The sequence below is a fragment of the Oryzias melastigma genome, linkage group LG12, assembly GCF_002922805.2.
Source record: "Oryzias melastigma strain HK-1 linkage group LG12, ASM292280v2, whole genome shotgun sequence".
Taxonomy (NCBI): domain Eukaryota; kingdom Metazoa; phylum Chordata; class Actinopteri; order Beloniformes; family Adrianichthyidae; genus Oryzias; species Oryzias melastigma.
Window position 1 is genome coordinate 10042401 of NC_050523.1, and position 16556 is coordinate 10058956.

The 16556-nt window shown below is 40.4% G+C and overlaps 1 protein-coding gene across 1 annotated transcript in view; it reads right to left on the reverse strand.

Annotated features, from left to right (window-relative positions):
• Positions 1-16556, reverse strand: part of LOC112162862 (probable E3 ubiquitin-protein ligase HERC1) — a 40551-nt gene that overhangs the window by 10526 nt on the left and 13469 nt on the right. The window contains exons 25-56 of the mRNA XM_024298792.2: positions 16166-16466; positions 16044-16092; positions 15916-15961; positions 15297-15529; positions 15033-15215; positions 14771-14891; positions 14334-14574; positions 14076-14242; positions 13829-13981; positions 13638-13735; positions 13409-13504; positions 11573-11740; positions 11254-11493; positions 11081-11164; positions 10681-10909; positions 9135-9411; positions 8039-8781; positions 7578-7791; positions 6389-6558; positions 5753-5836; positions 4976-5162; positions 4240-4367; positions 3920-4128; positions 3513-3772; positions 3055-3107; positions 2787-2981; positions 2054-2219; positions 1722-1971; positions 1050-1260; positions 687-964; positions 483-610; positions 223-350 (exon numbers count right to left, since the gene is read on the reverse strand). Coding sequence (XP_024154560.1) covers positions 223-350; positions 483-610; positions 687-964; positions 1050-1260; positions 1722-1971; positions 2054-2219; positions 2787-2981; positions 3055-3107; positions 3513-3772; positions 3920-4128; positions 4240-4367; positions 4976-5162; positions 5753-5836; positions 6389-6558; positions 7578-7791; positions 8039-8781; positions 9135-9411; positions 10681-10909; positions 11081-11164; positions 11254-11493; positions 11573-11740; positions 13409-13504; positions 13638-13735; positions 13829-13981; positions 14076-14242; positions 14334-14574; positions 14771-14891; positions 15033-15215; positions 15297-15529; positions 15916-15961; positions 16044-16092; positions 16166-16466 — 6090 coding nt within the window. The remainder of the gene's footprint in view (positions 1-222; positions 351-482; positions 611-686; positions 965-1049; positions 1261-1721; positions 1972-2053; positions 2220-2786; positions 2982-3054; positions 3108-3512; positions 3773-3919; positions 4129-4239; positions 4368-4975; positions 5163-5752; positions 5837-6388; positions 6559-7577; positions 7792-8038; positions 8782-9134; positions 9412-10680; positions 10910-11080; positions 11165-11253; positions 11494-11572; positions 11741-13408; positions 13505-13637; positions 13736-13828; positions 13982-14075; positions 14243-14333; positions 14575-14770; positions 14892-15032; positions 15216-15296; positions 15530-15915; positions 15962-16043; positions 16093-16165; positions 16467-16556) is intronic.

Sequence of the window (16556 nt, forward strand, 5' to 3'; positions counted from 1 at the left end):
TAGTTCACAGTCAAACATCCTTTTTTAACAATTACAGATAAAAAATAAGAATATTAGCATCAGATTTTAGGATAAAGTAAAGAAATGTTTTGATAATGACTATATAAGCAAGTTAGATTGTTTTCAAGCAATACTTTTTTTTAGTTATTTTAGGAAAAAGTAGAAAAATAAAAAATGTAAGATTGCATGTTACTGCCTAGCTTCTCTGAGTAAGAGCCTGACCTCTGAGATTCATGATGTTGATGTGCTTGTTCTCAGGAGCAGCCAGGAAGTTTCCCCCACAACTCCAGTAAACAGGAGACATGTGCTGGCATCTGCTTGCTCTCTCACTGCTCGATCTGTCTGTCTTACTGTAAAACAAGAAATAGGAGAAACACATGTTACCTCTTATCAGCATACCTGTGACAAACACAAAACTAAGAAAGTTTATGTAAAAATGTGAGAAAGTGAAAATAAAAGTGTTAATAAAAAGCGTATGTAACCTGCTGATGCAGGAGAAAGTGGTCTGCAACTCCACTGAGTTCTGGCCAATGCTCCACAGTTGCACCACACTGTCCTGAGAGCATGTGGCAATCAAGCTGTGCTCGCTGCTCCAGAAACAACTGGCCACCTGAACAGAAAACAAAACATGAACAGGATCGGTAAAGAAGGCATGAAAAAGTAACGCTGGGAAATGAAACCATCACCTTGTTGTAATGGCCCTCTAGCCTCTTGAGAGGACATTTGCGCAAGTCACCAGCCAGGTCACTGTATGTTTGTGGGCGATTAGGGCTGTCCCTCCCCGCGGCTGCCAAGGCCTGCACCAGCTGCCGCGCTGCCCACTGCCGGTGTTTACTGGTCAGCTTGGCAGACAAAACACATGCTGCCAACGCGTTAGCCAGCTCGAGAGGGCCCACTCTGGCACCCAGGTGGGGTAAAGGGGAAGGAGGCAAAGACGGAGAAGACCCCTTCTGGCTTCCTGAATCTGGATCACACACATAGAAAATTAGAGCTTAAAAAGGTAAATAGGTCCACAAACATAAAAATAACCTGCAATTTTTTTTCTTTACCTTCTTGCTCAGTTCTGTCCTGGCTGTTGCAGTGAAGGTTCTTCTCAGTGAGCAGGGACACCAGACTTTGAGTGACCAGAAACGTGAGAGGCGTCTGGTCTCCTTGGTCTCTCTGCTGCTGGGCTCCCTGAGTTGCAATCGTAAGAATAGACCTCTGCTGAGGTTCTGTGATAGCCCCGCTGCTTGCACCAGTAGCTGCAGCCTTTAGGTTCTGGATATGAAAAAATGAGCCAAGTTAGATTTAAACTCTTTACATTGATGCATTATCTGGGCACAACAAAGTTTAAAGACCCACTACGATGAAAATCATGTTTTTAATATATTCTTGTGGCGTTTTTTTTCATGACTGAGGACATATGTGAAGAAAATTGAGAATAAAATTGCATTTCTAATTTTTTCTTTCTTCAGATTGTTGTGAATCTGGAGCAGACATTAGAAAAAAGTTTGTAGCACCTATAATTTTCAAGAATTAAACACGTTTATTTTAGTTTGTCAAAAATTTGCCAGTGACCAACACTTTTAAAGCCCCATTTATAGAGGTCAACAAAAAAAGTTAATTTAGGGTTTGGTTACCCTTTAAGTATTCTACTAGAATCATTAGCTTGCCTCGTCACTCCTCAAATTAGTCAATAAAAATATAATTCTTGTGATTCCGACAGAGGACAAACCAACCTGAGTGCAAATCTCCACCAGCTGTCTGTAAGCAGTAGGGCAGTGGGACACGACGCTGCCGATGGCCGAGGTGAGAAAGCTGAGGCAGGTGGACGTGTTGCGTTCTGACGGCAGTCCCTTCACACCCGGCTGGCTGTTCAGGCAGGTGTGAGCCCTTCCTCCCGCCGCCAACGTCATCAGACGAACCAGGATACGGATGTCTGCCAGACCCAACAACTCCAGCCCGTTAGACTGACTGCTCACTGATGCACTGGAATAGAAGGCAGACGAGGACGACTGCACGTCAAACGACTGACACTAAGAAATGTAAATGTAACACAGACGAGGCTCACCTGGAGGCAGCCTGAGAAAGTGCCCTCATCACCATGCTGTAAGCCAGCAGGATCTGTGCTGTGGACGTGACTCTCCTTAAAGCTTTTAGTCTGTCGTGAGAGTCTCTCAGGGACACCGCCTGCTGCCCGAGGCTCAGAAGTGTCTTCTGCTCAGCAGGGCTGTTGCCTTGTGAAAAATGCAAATACTTTAATTACAGCCTTAGCAAATGATGCATTACATTTATTGCTTCCAGGCTGAAGAAAAGACATCTTAATAGACAGCATTGATAAAGTTTTTGCTTCAGCTGTTATTTGAAACACGAGTGGTGAGTCATTTTGCCGCAGAGAGTGACTTGGATATTAACGCTGCCAGCAGGCACAGAGGGAATGTGGGTGAGTGCTACAAGTGTGCTAAATTACCAAAGGAAGGCATGATAAAACAATTACTGCAAACAGGGAAAAGAGAAGCAAATGTGAACCTATTTCCACAACAGTTTTTTTGTTATTTAACATCAACTTATGGGTGATTGAAAAAGGGGATAGGAAAATCTGTTTTATATCTGGAGCTACATTCTGTGTGCTTTCACTTGACTAAATATTTAGGAGTTAAAATAAAATAGATCAGAAATGAAAAAAGGAAATAAGCGGTTTTAATTTTTAATTCTTATATATACCTAGTTATTAAACTGTAATATAAAATTGATTATATATATATTTCTCCTTCTTTGCTAAAAGGAAAAGACAACAACAATACCTTTAGTAGAAGTCACAGCTGGAGAAGCTGAACAGCAAGCCAGCGCTCCCAGTGGATCAGGCTCCGTATAAACTATAGGATCTGGTATCAGCTTCTTTTCCGTCAGTCCCAGTGGTCTCAGCAGGAGTCCGAAATCTTCTAGTCCTGTCAGTTTGTCTGAATCGTAGTCATCTTGGTGGCTTATTTCCCAGTCATCTGAGCAAACAAAGTGTTATGCTTTACTTTATTTCCTTTTGGAATATTTTAGAGTAAGTGCGACCTTCTTTACCATCCGATGTGCTGTCTCTTTGGCCAACCAAATCAGATGTCAGACCTCTCATCCTGCAGGAAGTTCATGCCAGAATATAAAATTATACATTTTCAGTCACAAAACAGCAGAAATTGGTGTTAATACATTGATACATTGAGTCAAACTGTACTTAATTTATAAAATTGAGTATTGATTCATACAAAATCCATATTATGTCTAATTTAAAGTAGTTTTTAACTGAAAAAAAATGTTAGTTTTTCTAATGTAGCTTACTTTTTTTTAAATCTATCTATATATTTCGTTAAAAAAATAAATACATTTCGTACAATAACCAAACAAAAGGGGCATTTTTAAAAAAGAAATTTGACCACTATTTCATGTAATCAAATTGAGTTAGAAATCAAATAAAACAGTGAAATCGATTTAGTACAAAGAGAGTGAAATTTGGTCCTAAAAAGACCTAATAAATGCTGTACCTCTCATATTTGGAATTTGGATCGTTCAGATTTGCAGCCAGGTACTTTTCTCTACACGAGCTGCACAGGAGGTAGAAGGGGAAGTTGGATCCACACTCCCCTTTGAACCAGACGTCAACATAAGCACCGGAGCTGTCGTAGCCCTTGCGGGCGGCGCTTTGCCCACAGCCTGGGTGTCGCCGTTTGATGTGATTGTTGAACTGCAGAGTGAAGGTGTTGCACAGCTCACATTTCACCATCTGGCTGTTTTCTTCCCCAGTCTAAAAGAAATGAATAAAGCTAGATGTTAAAATGATACATAAAATCAGTACCATTATTATTTTTGCTTGAGTAGATTTTTAAGGAATAGAATCGACCAATATCAGTTGAACTGGAGGAAAATAAAAGTTTGGACAGTTTTACATCACCTCCATTATCTGGAGAGTGTCGGTCTCCAAGCTGAGAAATGAGGGTGTGAGCAGGTCCTCAAAGGTTTCTTCTTGATATGGGTAATCCATGTAGCCCAGCTCCGACTCCTCTTCAGCGGAGAAGGGATGGACCTCCACCTGCTCTGGCCAATCACCAACTGCTGTGTGCTGCTGGTACAGCTGTGGGAGGGGACTGGGTGATGGAAGGTCTACAAACACGACATTGGGTGAGAATGAAAACAAAACACACTTTCTTTCACACTTATTATTAAAAGTAGAAGTTTTCTGTAAAGTGCATTTTATTTGTGTCCCAATCTGACCTGCCCTTCTGAAGGACGTTCTCTGAGTGGGCCCCGAGCGTCTCCGCCGGGCTGGAGGAGGTCGGTTCCGAGTGAGGTGGACATCCAAGAAGTTCTCCCTCTCTATCCAGTCGAGGCCTGACAGAATACTTTAGAAACAAAGAAAATCAGAGGAAAGTATAACAAATGCAAAACAGAAATGTTAAGGCAGGGGTGTGCAAACTACAGCCCCGGGGGCCCTTAGAAATACGTAATCTGGCTCGCCAAACTGGAATAAATTATAATGATAATCCTTATTATTGCTTTATTTCGCCTGTAATTCTGGTGTGTCCCCATAGATGATGCACTACAGATCCATTGATCTTTCTTAATGTGGTGTCAGAACATTTGTTGTTTTTTCTGAAGTTCATGTGTGTTGGTCAGGCATTTTCAGATAATTCAAACATCACATGAATGGAGCATTTCTCTAAATTTGCATTTTTCTCTTAAGGACATTAACACATTGGTGCAATTGGCACTAAAATGAAAGCAAAAACCAAAGTTTTTACTGTCCAAAAGTCCAAACAGAACTCCAAAACAAAAACACATTTATTTTCAATCAAGATTAAAGTATGTTTTTGTTCAGATTATATGTTATTTCTTTCTTTTATTATGAGGTGGATTACCAAATCTGCTTCTCGTCTGGCCCTTCTGTCAAATTTTAGAACTCTTTGTGGCCCACGAGTCAAAAAGTGTGTTAAGGGAACCACAAACGAACCTTTCGTGGGTTGGACCCGTGGGGTGTTCAGGACATTGCACCGTCTCTGGGCCATCCGGAGATGGTGTGTCCGGAGCCCCCTCTGGCCTGGGTGAATCAGCAGCCTGCTGGTCGTCTGTTAAGGGGTGCTCCAGCATCCAGCAGGCCAACACCTCAATGGTTTGAGAGTCCAGGTCTCCTGCGACATCTAAGAAGCACCACAAGGAGAATACTTTGCCTACATAGCACACAACGGAGACGGACTGGAGTGGAAATTAACATTGAACATCCCCAACAGAAGAACATGCTAACATGCTCTGACGTCAGGCTAATGCAGAAATATTTCAGAGGAATGGTGTGAAAACTGATAAAAAAAAGTATCAAATACCATATGCACAATATAATATACATACACAGATATATAGATATACATCTATATAGATTTGTATGTCTAATAATGTGTATGTGCATGTATAGCTGTACACTTCAAATTGACATGCAAGACAATTTATCCGTGGGAAACTGGAATATGCTTGAGCTTGACATTAATACATGACATTTAATATTGTGATGTATGAATCAGTAAATAATATTTTTACTATTAAAATGGTAAAAAAAGAAAAAGTTTCTAAATAAACATTTATCCAGAAAAAAGCATATCACATTTGTCAGAAAAGAAGTAGATATTTTTTAGATTTTCTTTATCAAATTTTGAATAAATAAAAATAATGTCAAAAGGTAAAAATATAGCACCTTAAGTTAAAGTTGCTTGGCATTGAACAGCACTTAAAATAGTACCTGCCGCCTCCATGGCCCAGTAGATATGCCTCATTGTGAATCCCATTTCTAACAAGCGACTGGTGACAAACATTTGTGTCCGCTCTGATGATTAAGGAAAAAAGGTAAAGTGCACAAAAAAACAAGAAACAAATAGAAAGTCTAAAAACAAACTAAGTGGTTGATACATGTTATCTTTTACAGATAAGAAAATATCTGGAATTGGAGACCATTACGAGTCATATTTTGGTTTTTTGACATCAAATGATTGCTGCAAAAAAACACCATTTACATCACAAACAAAATAAATAAATAAATAAAAATGTCAATTTAATTTTGTAAGTGAGTGCATGCACTTAAAGTCATTCAAAATCAGAGCAAAAAACATGCGGTTCTGAGAAGCAGTGACCTCTTAGTAAATAACATGCAAAATGCACAATTATTGTTTTACTATGATGATAATTCTGAGAAAACCCAATTTACTTTTCAAATAAATATTCATCTTGAAGTCAGACCAGAGAAAAAGGTTTTTCTTTTAAGAGATTAAGTACAGAGCTAAAAGTTCTGATACTAAAATTTCTGTACATTTGAATGATTCTGAGAGATTTTCTCCTGTCTTTGTTTTTTCTGACTCCTCAACATCCGTCTTGTTCTTACCCAGGCTGCTTCTGGCCTGTGTGCTGCAGGGGCCCGGTTCCATGAAGCTAGTCTGCTGTTCTGTGAAGGCATCACAGGAGGCAGAGCTGGCCAGGCTGAAGCACGGGTGCAGCACAGGGGGGGCACTAACCAGGCCCGTAAGCGTAGGGAAGCGGGTTAGCACCATGTGCCTAGAGGAGGTGGAAATACAGTATTTACAGTGACGATGCACTGAGCCAAAGAAAAAAAAGACCCCTGACTTCCTCTAAAATTATTTTCTTTATTTAGATTTGATGTTTCTTTGTTTAAAATTGGTTTTATGTTAGACATAGCACTAGAATTGCTTTCTTGACATGTTTAATGAGTAAAATCACACTGCTGTTATGCTGTTTGTCTGGGTTAGAAACAAACAGGCAGAGCTGGTGCCAACAATAAAGACAGAGCAAACAAACTTTTTCAATCCTTTTTAAAGGGTGTATTCACACTGGAAAAAATGTTATGTTCTGGACCGGGTCCGCTTAATTTGTTCCGGATCGAGTTCTAAACCTTGCGTTCGGTCTGTATTCAGTTCTGTTGTTCACTTATTCAAACTTCTTTTTTTTTGTTGATCAATTTTGAATGTTTGTATGAAGGCCAGGTTTGACATTTTTTACTTTGATACAGAGGAAGCAAGGCAGTGCTGGGGACATTACGGCTACAAGGTACGCTAATAAGTGTTTATAACGTATGAATTGCTGTTGCACCACTGCTTCACGTTTGTCCATGAATGACCGGCTACAGTGAACATTTTGGTTCAGTTATTGTGCTTTTGGACTGCTTTGACTGAGGAATTTTAGAGCAAACCAAAGTTCAGTCCGATTGAAAACGAACCGAGACCTCCAAGAAAGATGGGTCAGAGGATAGTTCCTGGTCCCAAACCAAAGTTCGCTTGCACATATTCAGACTGAAACCTTGTTTCGGATTATTGGGGGAAACACACTCTGGTTCACGTTAAGCGGACTAAATGTGTCCTGTGTGAACACACCCCAAGTTACAAGACATCCTAACTCACCAGATCCCTGGACTTCAGAATGGCTGCTGTTGCCAACAGATTCAGGTCTATGATGTTCAGTAAGCATTAAAAGACTAATCATTAAGAGAATGGCTACACTTCTTAACGGAGCATCTAACACAGTCATAAAACTTGAAATATGTTCCTTCTACTACTTACTGGAGCAGGCTGATGGGGAGAAAAGGATTGAAGTTATCGAGACCGTCCACCTGCAGGTTTGTTGGCAGAGAGGATGCTAGGTCTGTGTTGGAAGATGAAGCAGAGGCTCTGTTTGATTGGCCAAAGATGGCAGTTCCCTCTGAGCCAGCACTGTACAAGGACACCGAGCTGGAAGACTTGGAGATGGGCTGGGAGGATAGGCGGTGGGCGGAGTCTGTGAGGGGAAAGGCGATGCTGTTTGAGGTTACACAAGCAATCACGATTTTTTCAGATGGTCAATAAAACCATGTTAAATGATCATTAGAGACGAAAATAGTCATTTTAAAGCTAATAATGACCACAACATGCATTTATTAAGTAGCTGTTAACTTTTATTTCATCTGACAAAAGGAAAAACATTAAAAATTTTGTCAAATCACTAGCAAAAGCATGTAGTGTGGAAATTGAACATATTGATTTACCTTTGTGTTCCTTGTCCTCCTGTCTGTTCAGGGCTCCCTTGTATATCATGACTTGAGCTCTTTCCAAATCAGCAAGGGACACAATCTGTTTGATGGGACAGGGCCTGACGGCCCACTTCACCATCGTCTGCACCACGTACTGCAGCACCGATCTTAGCTCACAAACCTTGTCCCACCCTACACTGCTCGCCTTGGCCTGGTCTGGGGTTGAGCTGGACAGGGGGCTCGCTGAGGGCTTTGGAAGGTCAGGTTTAGGCACTAGGAGCAAGTCCGACAGCTTCTCACAGCTAAAAAAGACAGCCAGGGATTTCAGACCTCCAGTGAGGAGATATGAGACTTTAACTGCTCTGAGTTCAAGAAGAAATGCATCATCTTTGGAGATTTGTGAGGCTTGGGGGGTCTGAGCTGAGCTCGTCGATTCCTGAGAGTCGGCGGTCTTTTCGGTTTGTGATGGAAGTGGATCCCCCTCCACCTTCTGCTCTTTCTGCTTCCTCCTCTCGTCCTCTAAAAGCCACTTTCCATCATGTGATGCACCTTCATCCTGACAGCACTGCGTCTCGGGCTCCTTAATCTCTCCAGAGTGTGTCCTTTTGGGGGGTGGATGAACCCCCATCCATCCCTGCTCTTCCAGCAGCCCCATCAGATAAATCAGATCTAACAACACCCTTGGCTTGAGACCTCCGAGGCGAGTGACATCGAGGCAGGATGTATCGCAGGGCTCCAGTGAGGAAATTGGCGTGTCGCTGGGTGACCAAGAATTCATGGAGCTTAGTTATTGGGAAGGACGGAAAAACCCACAGAAACAGCATGGAGTGACACCAGGACGGATTCGACAAGGAGTAATGGATTTAAGAATGAAGGGGAGAAGCAAGAAAAAGTAAGATCAGGGGGGAAAAATGATGAAAACAAAATAAAATCTCAGACAAATTACACAAAGAAGAAAACGGAAACACTGACAGAAAAGGAGTCAGAGTAACACACATGCTGAGACGACCAAGACAAGAAAATATAAGAATTGTTCAATGGAAGTGAATGAGTTTTTACACAATTAGAAAAGATATTTTGATCATAAGTGAATGTGTGCGTTTTGTGATACCTAAAGGAGAGATCCGCTTCCTCCCACTGAAGCTTGGCCAGATAGCTTCCTTCTTTTAGAACCCCGAGCAGAATGGCTCTGCGTCCACTGGGCTTGTGCAAGCACAAACCTCCAGCACGGAGACCGCTGTCGACCCCCCCAATCACAGCGAAAACAGGCCACACTTCTGTGCAAAGAGCAGCCAGCTTGACAGCAGAAAGGGGCTTTCGGTGTCCCGGTTGATCCCTGGAGCCATCACCAGTCTGATCTTTCTCACTCCCAGTTTCACAGCGTGGGTCTGTTGGAAAACAACACAAAGCACACATCCACTTAAATATTAGCTTTATGGGAAATACATTTTTAAAAATAACAAAAAGGTATTTACAATGTTTGCCATGATGCTGAAATATTGTGGATTCAATTCCTTAGAATCACCAAAGACTGTAAAACTACATATTTTGAATTGAACTTAGGGGCAAAAATGTTAAATTCTTCACAGTAATTTGTGTAACTGCAGCTCCCCCTAGGGGTCAGACCAAACTCTGCACATTATGGCATTTAACAACCTGGAAACAACCAGTGGTACTTCTTTAAGAGCTGCTGTAATTTGAATATTTTGAGCACTTAAAATATCACAATGTAGAATTTGGAGCTTAAACATCATCTGCTGTGTAAAATCTGAGTGGTTCTCAACTTTTTTCAGGCCAAAAACCGGTTTAATGATGTGAAGTAATAGTCATGTTAAAATTATTTTTATTCAAATCTTACTGCACTGCTTTGTACACACCGTACCTATGGATCGACTACAGGGCATCTAGCATGCCAAAGTTACAAGTTGCTTATAATGATGCCCTCTGGATTTTATTAAAAAGGCCATGGTGGTGCAGTGCTAGTGAGTTGTTCATTGGTGCTGGTATTTACGCTCCCCAGGCTCCTTTAAAACATTTTATTTACAGTTTTATCCAACATCTTAATGTCTCAGAGAATGACATTATTTTAACCCTAACCGATATAAAGCACAGCACTCTTAGATATCAGTCTTCAATCTGGAGGTTATATTTTCTAGCTATTATGATAAATGTAAACCCAGCTTTATTAGCAGCTTCCTTGTAACATTAGACAGCATCATTATTATGGTGTGTGGGAACAACAACTGCAATAAATCCATATTTGGAGTAAAGACTCCAGGTTTTTCTTTACTAAATGCAGTTTTCTTTTTTCTTTGACATCAAAAACTCTTCTGTTTTCTCATTGGTTCATTTCTGCAAAAATTAACTTCCCAAATACAATTTTTTTTGAATAAACTTTGCAAATTCTGGGCTTTAATTCAGCAGTTGGTGTTGACTCTTTAAGTATGTAAAGAAGATGTATTTCGACGTGTGTTGATGACCACTAGTTTATGAATTAAAAAAAAAAAGGTCAATATTTTCAAACCTAATCCTATTAGAACTGTTGCAAAAATAATGGCCGACATCACAGACTGAATGAGAAATGGAGTGAAGACAGATATTCTGGACAAAAGAAAAAAGCCACTGCAACTGCTGCTTACTGCAGGAGCTTGTCTCACCGGAGTCTTTGCAGCATCCTGAGTCATCCTCTCTCAGTAGAGGACCAATGAGCTCCAGCTGGCTGTGAATGTGCTGGTTAATGTGTGAGGACCACTGGTCACACTGATGGAGCCGTCGCAGGAGCTGCACGGTTGCTTCAAGCAGCACAGTGGTCCACGGGCTGCAAAGTGGCTCCCCGGGAAGGAGATTACTTGGCATGCCTCTTATCTGCAGGTCACACAGTGCCACCTGTAACATATACAGAGGTTGTGTTCAATGGTGTTTTACCATTTATGCAACTTCGGAGATTCCTGGAATGTCCAAAAACCTTTTAGCTGATATGTTAGATTCTAGTAATGTAAAATTGTTAACACTGAAATATGGTTTTGGATTCAAATGAAGTGTCAGCGTCTTCAGTACCTTCTCTCCAGGATTGCTGCTGTAGAACAGCACACACGGGAACAGTTCAGATGCAACCACACCCTCAAAAGCCAATTTAGGCTCCTGGAGGATCATCACAAGCATTGAATAAATAAACACTTCAATCAATCTCGTCACGGGCTGTTGAAAACAATTTAAATGTTAGTCCACACCTTATCGTTCTTAGCAAAGGAAATTGTATGAGCCTCCATGTCCAGGATGCAGGTGATGGTGTCACCCTGGGTGAAGGAAGGAAGCGTGCGGACCAGCTCCCCTCCGTGGTACAAGTTCCCACTGTATGCGCGATACAGCCACATGTCTGTGGTGGTGTGGTGGTTGTGATCTCTGACAGGCCAGCGGGAAACGCCGATACACGTGCCCTCGTTGCCTCTGTTCTCTTTAGCAATGCTGAACTGAGAGCAAGAGAATAGTGGGGGTTACCAAATGACATTAAGGTTTGATTTGATTGAGAAATATTTCTTTAAAAAGTACCTTCCATATGTAGCAGCCAGAAGTGATGGCTGTAGTAGCCAGGCCATAACCTTTCCCCCCTGAACCATGGGACAGGATGTTGCCACTCTCCAAAGAGCAGCAAACCAGCTTTTGTGGGTCAAAGGAAAAATCTCCAATGGGGATGCATTCATCATAGCTGCTGTGATTCTGAAAAAAAAACATAATAATAATTGAACCTGGGGGAAAAATGTCTAATTCTTCACAATAAGAAGAATCTCCAATGGGGATGCAATCATCATAGCTACTGTGATTCAGGAGGAAAAAAAATGTGGGAAATAAGTAGTTGAGTACATTTTGAGAGTAAATCTATAAAAACATTTTGCATTATTCACCCAGGGTAATCCCAAATGACTTTTTTTCTTGTTGTGGTTGTTTAAAAGTCCTCCAGTTTCTTCCTAACCTCACTGTCGTTAGAGATCTGTGGTTCTCTTTTCTCTGCATAGAACCATACTGCTGCTCACTTTACTGAGTGACTCATCGACTGTATTTCTTTGTGGCTTTCATAACTCTGCAAAAATGAGAAGAAGAACACTTCTCCATTCCACCAGTATCCTCTCACTCTCATAGATTTTGTTAAACAGCCCAGTTAGAAGCTCTACTTCCACCTCTCCAGAACACTTCTATACCTCTAAAGGTATGTCGACTTCATCCTCCCTGATATACCACTGCAATCTCTCTCCCCATTCATAAACTCTTCAAAGTTCTTCTTTATGGTGGCTGGCAACTGCCGCTGCAGCACCAAAAAAAAAAAAATAAGTCACTGTGCAAACATAAAAAAACTACACATTTTTGAAAAAAAAAAAGAATAAAAATAAACACTGCTGCAAATAAAAAACAATGTTGCAAATAAAAAAAACAATATTGCAAATAAAAGAAACACAGCTGAAAATAAGAAGAAAACAATTTTGCAAACAAAAGAAACAATGCTGAAAATAAAAATAAATGATGTTGCAAACTAAAGACTGATGAAAACAACAAAAAACTATTTTGCTAATTAAAAAAGGTGAAATAAAAAAGCCACAATGAAAGAGGATTATCAGGGAAAGCAAAGACAGCAAATTTTAATAATTAATATGGTATCCTAGCCCACCTCACACAACTTCACATTCATCCAAATCACTATTGTTACCCACAGCTTAGGTTAGCATGATTACACATGATAAAAACAACAACAACAACAACAACAACAACAACAACCACAGTGATAAGTTACGGGAAATGTGAATTAGTTGTTTTCTTTCAGGTGTGTCTTAGTATCTGTTGTTAGTGGTTTTAGTCTGGAGTAGACACAGCTCTGGAGAGAGACCGTGTGATGGTATATGTTTAGCAGCATAGTGGAGTAAAGCTACAGATCTCCATTCTCCTGCCGTTTGTGGTCTTTGTTTCATTTGTGGGGTTTCTCTGTGTTCACTGAGGGCAACAATAAACCAGCATCCTTCCGTTTACTTTCAAACCTGGGACTGGATAGCTTAACCAAACGGCATTAAAAGGGACACATAGTAACATTGAAAACTAACATCTTCACTTACTGTCTCGTTCATTTTCCAATCCCGAAGCCTTGTTATTTTAATGATTGTGCATGGGCAGAAGAAATCCCTGATAATCCACTTCTGTTGTGGCTTTTTTATTTGAAGTGTTTCTTTTTTTGCAGCATAATTTATTTTTATTTGCAGCAGCGTTTCTTGGTATTTTTTGTTTGCAAAGTTAATTTTTTTAATGCAATAGCAGGTCTAGGCCACCGTATGTCTTCCATCTTTCCATCACACTTGTGGATGTATAAAAGAATACATAAAATATTAATGAAACAATATTTACCACTCTTTCTTTTCCAGTCGATTCTTCAAGGCTTACGTCAGCGAGTGGCTCCTCCCACATACACACAGATAATAACTGAAAGAGCTGTTTCACAATCTGGACAAAAGGGACAAATTAGAATCACCACAAGAAACAGGTAATGAAATACTAAGAGATATTACAGGGAAATAGCAGTTTAAAAAAAAAAAAAAGTCTCGATCCAACTGCTTGAATCTTTTTGAAGGCATACCTGTTGAATCTGAACAGGCTCCGAACAAGCAGGTAAAAGTCTTTCTAAAACATGAAAGGCTAAAAGTCTGGTGCGAAGGTTCTGGAAGTGTGGAGAGCCTAAAAAAAAACAAATGTAAAAAAAAAATTGTGACGGAATTAAAAGACTTGCTTTTTGCTACACAAACAACGTGTTTTTTTTACCCGTCTTACCTTCTGAGCATTTATGTAAAATGATGGCCATTAGTGGATCAATCCATTTAAAAAAAGTGGAAAGTCTTTTCATCACTCTTAATGACAAAACTCGCCTGAGAAAAACCAAGAAATCTGCCAGCTGAGATTCAACCACTTTGCTGCTTTCAGCTCCTGAAACACCAAAAATAAAAAAGTTAATTAAAATTCTAATTTCCTTTTAATATACTTGTACAACATTCAATTAAAACATTTAAATGCAGCACACCAAGTGTATTTGAGCTTTTAATGTCGACATGCACATCCGTTTCCTCAGTCTCTCCTCTTTCTGACGTCTGCTGCTGGTGGAAACTGCGCAGGATGTTCTGCAGGTGCTGACACATGACCTCCATTAGAGCCTGGGATATCTCCAGGGGCAACAAATCCTCGCAGGAACTGAGAGAACATGATGAGTTGAGCGAAATATTTAAATAAGTAAGTTGGAGAATCAGTATTTTTAAACAATTAAAAGTCATGTCACACCCACCTTGCAGAAATGGTCAGTATCTGAAGCAAGCGAGCGCATGCTAGTTTGACAGCCCCACTGAGTAACGTTGGACCAGACGCCGAAGCTGCAAACCATCCCTGGTTCATCAAAGCGCAGCTGTTGTTATGTAGCATCGAGAGGATATCCAGGATGTCACTTTTGATGATGAGCACCAGATCCACGGGTTGGTAACAGAAGTTAAGTGCAAACATTGTGGCTAATAGAAGGTGCTGGCAGGAACCTAAGTAATAGTAGAGAAAAAATATTAAATGAAGACAAAATCCACTAAAAATTGAGAACAGAAATACCTAACAGCAGCTAGCACTGCACTGCTCAACTACTATCTATAACCAATTTCTAGGTTCTAAAAGTATTTAATAACCTCTACATAAATATTGCTTTATCCTTAAAAATGTATGCAGTTTTTCAGGGAATACCTGGATGTTGTCTTTCTAGCTGGACTTTCTGTTTGAGAACATGCACCACTTGCTGGTAGAAGACGTGAGCTGCAGACTGGAGTTCTCTTTGTGTTTCCATAGAAGCTGCATTTGTGCCAGACTGGATTTAGGCAAAAGAAGTAAAGACAAAAAAACAACAGGACTGAAAACAAAATGTAACAAATCACATAGTGTCGACCATAAGCCCCATTTGGACTGGACAAAAAAACATCTTAGTCAGCATTATACTTATTGAATTTACCATATAATGCTGAGTTTCATAATGAGCTCCAGACTGAGAATCGATGATTTGTGTTCCTAAAGAAAAGCAACCAGAAAGAAATTGGAGCTGCACCGACTGCAACAGAGCAGGAAAGGGTCGACTGTTCTTCTCCTCCATCTTGGACAGGAAGGATGATATCTGACACAAGGCCTCCAGACGCATCTGATTACAACAAAGACAGAGTTCGAAGTTGGTAAAACCTTCACAGCTTTAAAGAACGTTTCTTAAAAAGGTAAAAGCTACCTGGGCCCGCTGCTGCTGCTGTTGTATGGCAACAGCAATGGACTTTGGATCTGCCTGACCACAACTCAACAGAGACGATGGGCTGGCCATGCTTCCACAGACAAAGTGAAACACTTGGGTTAAAATAGGCAGAATATTGTTGCTATGGGGGTACGTGGGGTCTGTTGGACTGATGCACTGTCGCAAACGATCCCAAGCATCTTTCATGATCCCCAAAGAGCACAGAGGTAAGCCTGCAGACAAGAAATAAAAAAAATGCAATTGTTTTTGTCATTTGAAACATTTTTCAAAGCAGATTTGAATTTAAAAACTATTCAAGCTGCATAAAATATAGTAAATTTGTACAAGATAATATTCAAAATGAGTTAACATTGCTTAATTAGTGAAATAAATATAAAAAAATATTTATTTAAAAAGATAAATGTTTTTCCTCTACTTTTGATGAAATATTGCATTGATATATGTTGGTTTGGAGTAAAAACATTCAAGGTTCATTTGTCAAAGATGTTAAACTTCATTAAGAGGAGTTGGTGCTTTTAATCTGAAACCATGTTTAAAGCATGTTGACTAATTTTAAAAACACTAGCTCAAAAAGTAGGATTTAAAATTTTCCACTTGCTCATTTTATTCTTTGAAGATCCATAGTTGGCTTTGGAATGCTCCAACTAAAAAAAAGAAAAACAAAAGCAGAATGTTTCTCTTGTTTTGGATGTAAATGGCAGAACTAAGGTTAGACATTAGATCTACCTGTTTATGTCCACTACCAGTTGCTGTGAAGGACTCTGTTGGTGGTTTCCTGAAAAAATAAGTCGATGCAGATAGTTCGCGACCACACAAACAAACCAACTATTGTTCTACACAAATCTCACCTTCCTGCTGTGTTCACAGTTTGATTGTTTTCTCTTGTGCTGGGTTCGACCCAAGCAGGCCTGACCCCCAGTAGCAGGAACAGACAACGGGACACGACCAGATGGCAGGCATTGGGGAAAGAGGAGCTTTCCTCAGATTCCCGATTATTTTCCCACACTTGTTTGGGATTGGGGGCCCTTTCTGGGCTGGTGGGGCTCTCCATGCTGCTGGAGAGGTTGGACGTGCCAAACGACTCGTAGACCGTCACATTCTGCTGCACTTGCAGGGCTTCCCGGGTGGCCATGAAGGATTCCAAGACTTCTGCAGAGACAGGAAAGATAAGCAATTCATAGTTCCAGTCAATTTACTTTCGACAGTAAATCATTTTACATAAAAAAAGTACATAAAAAT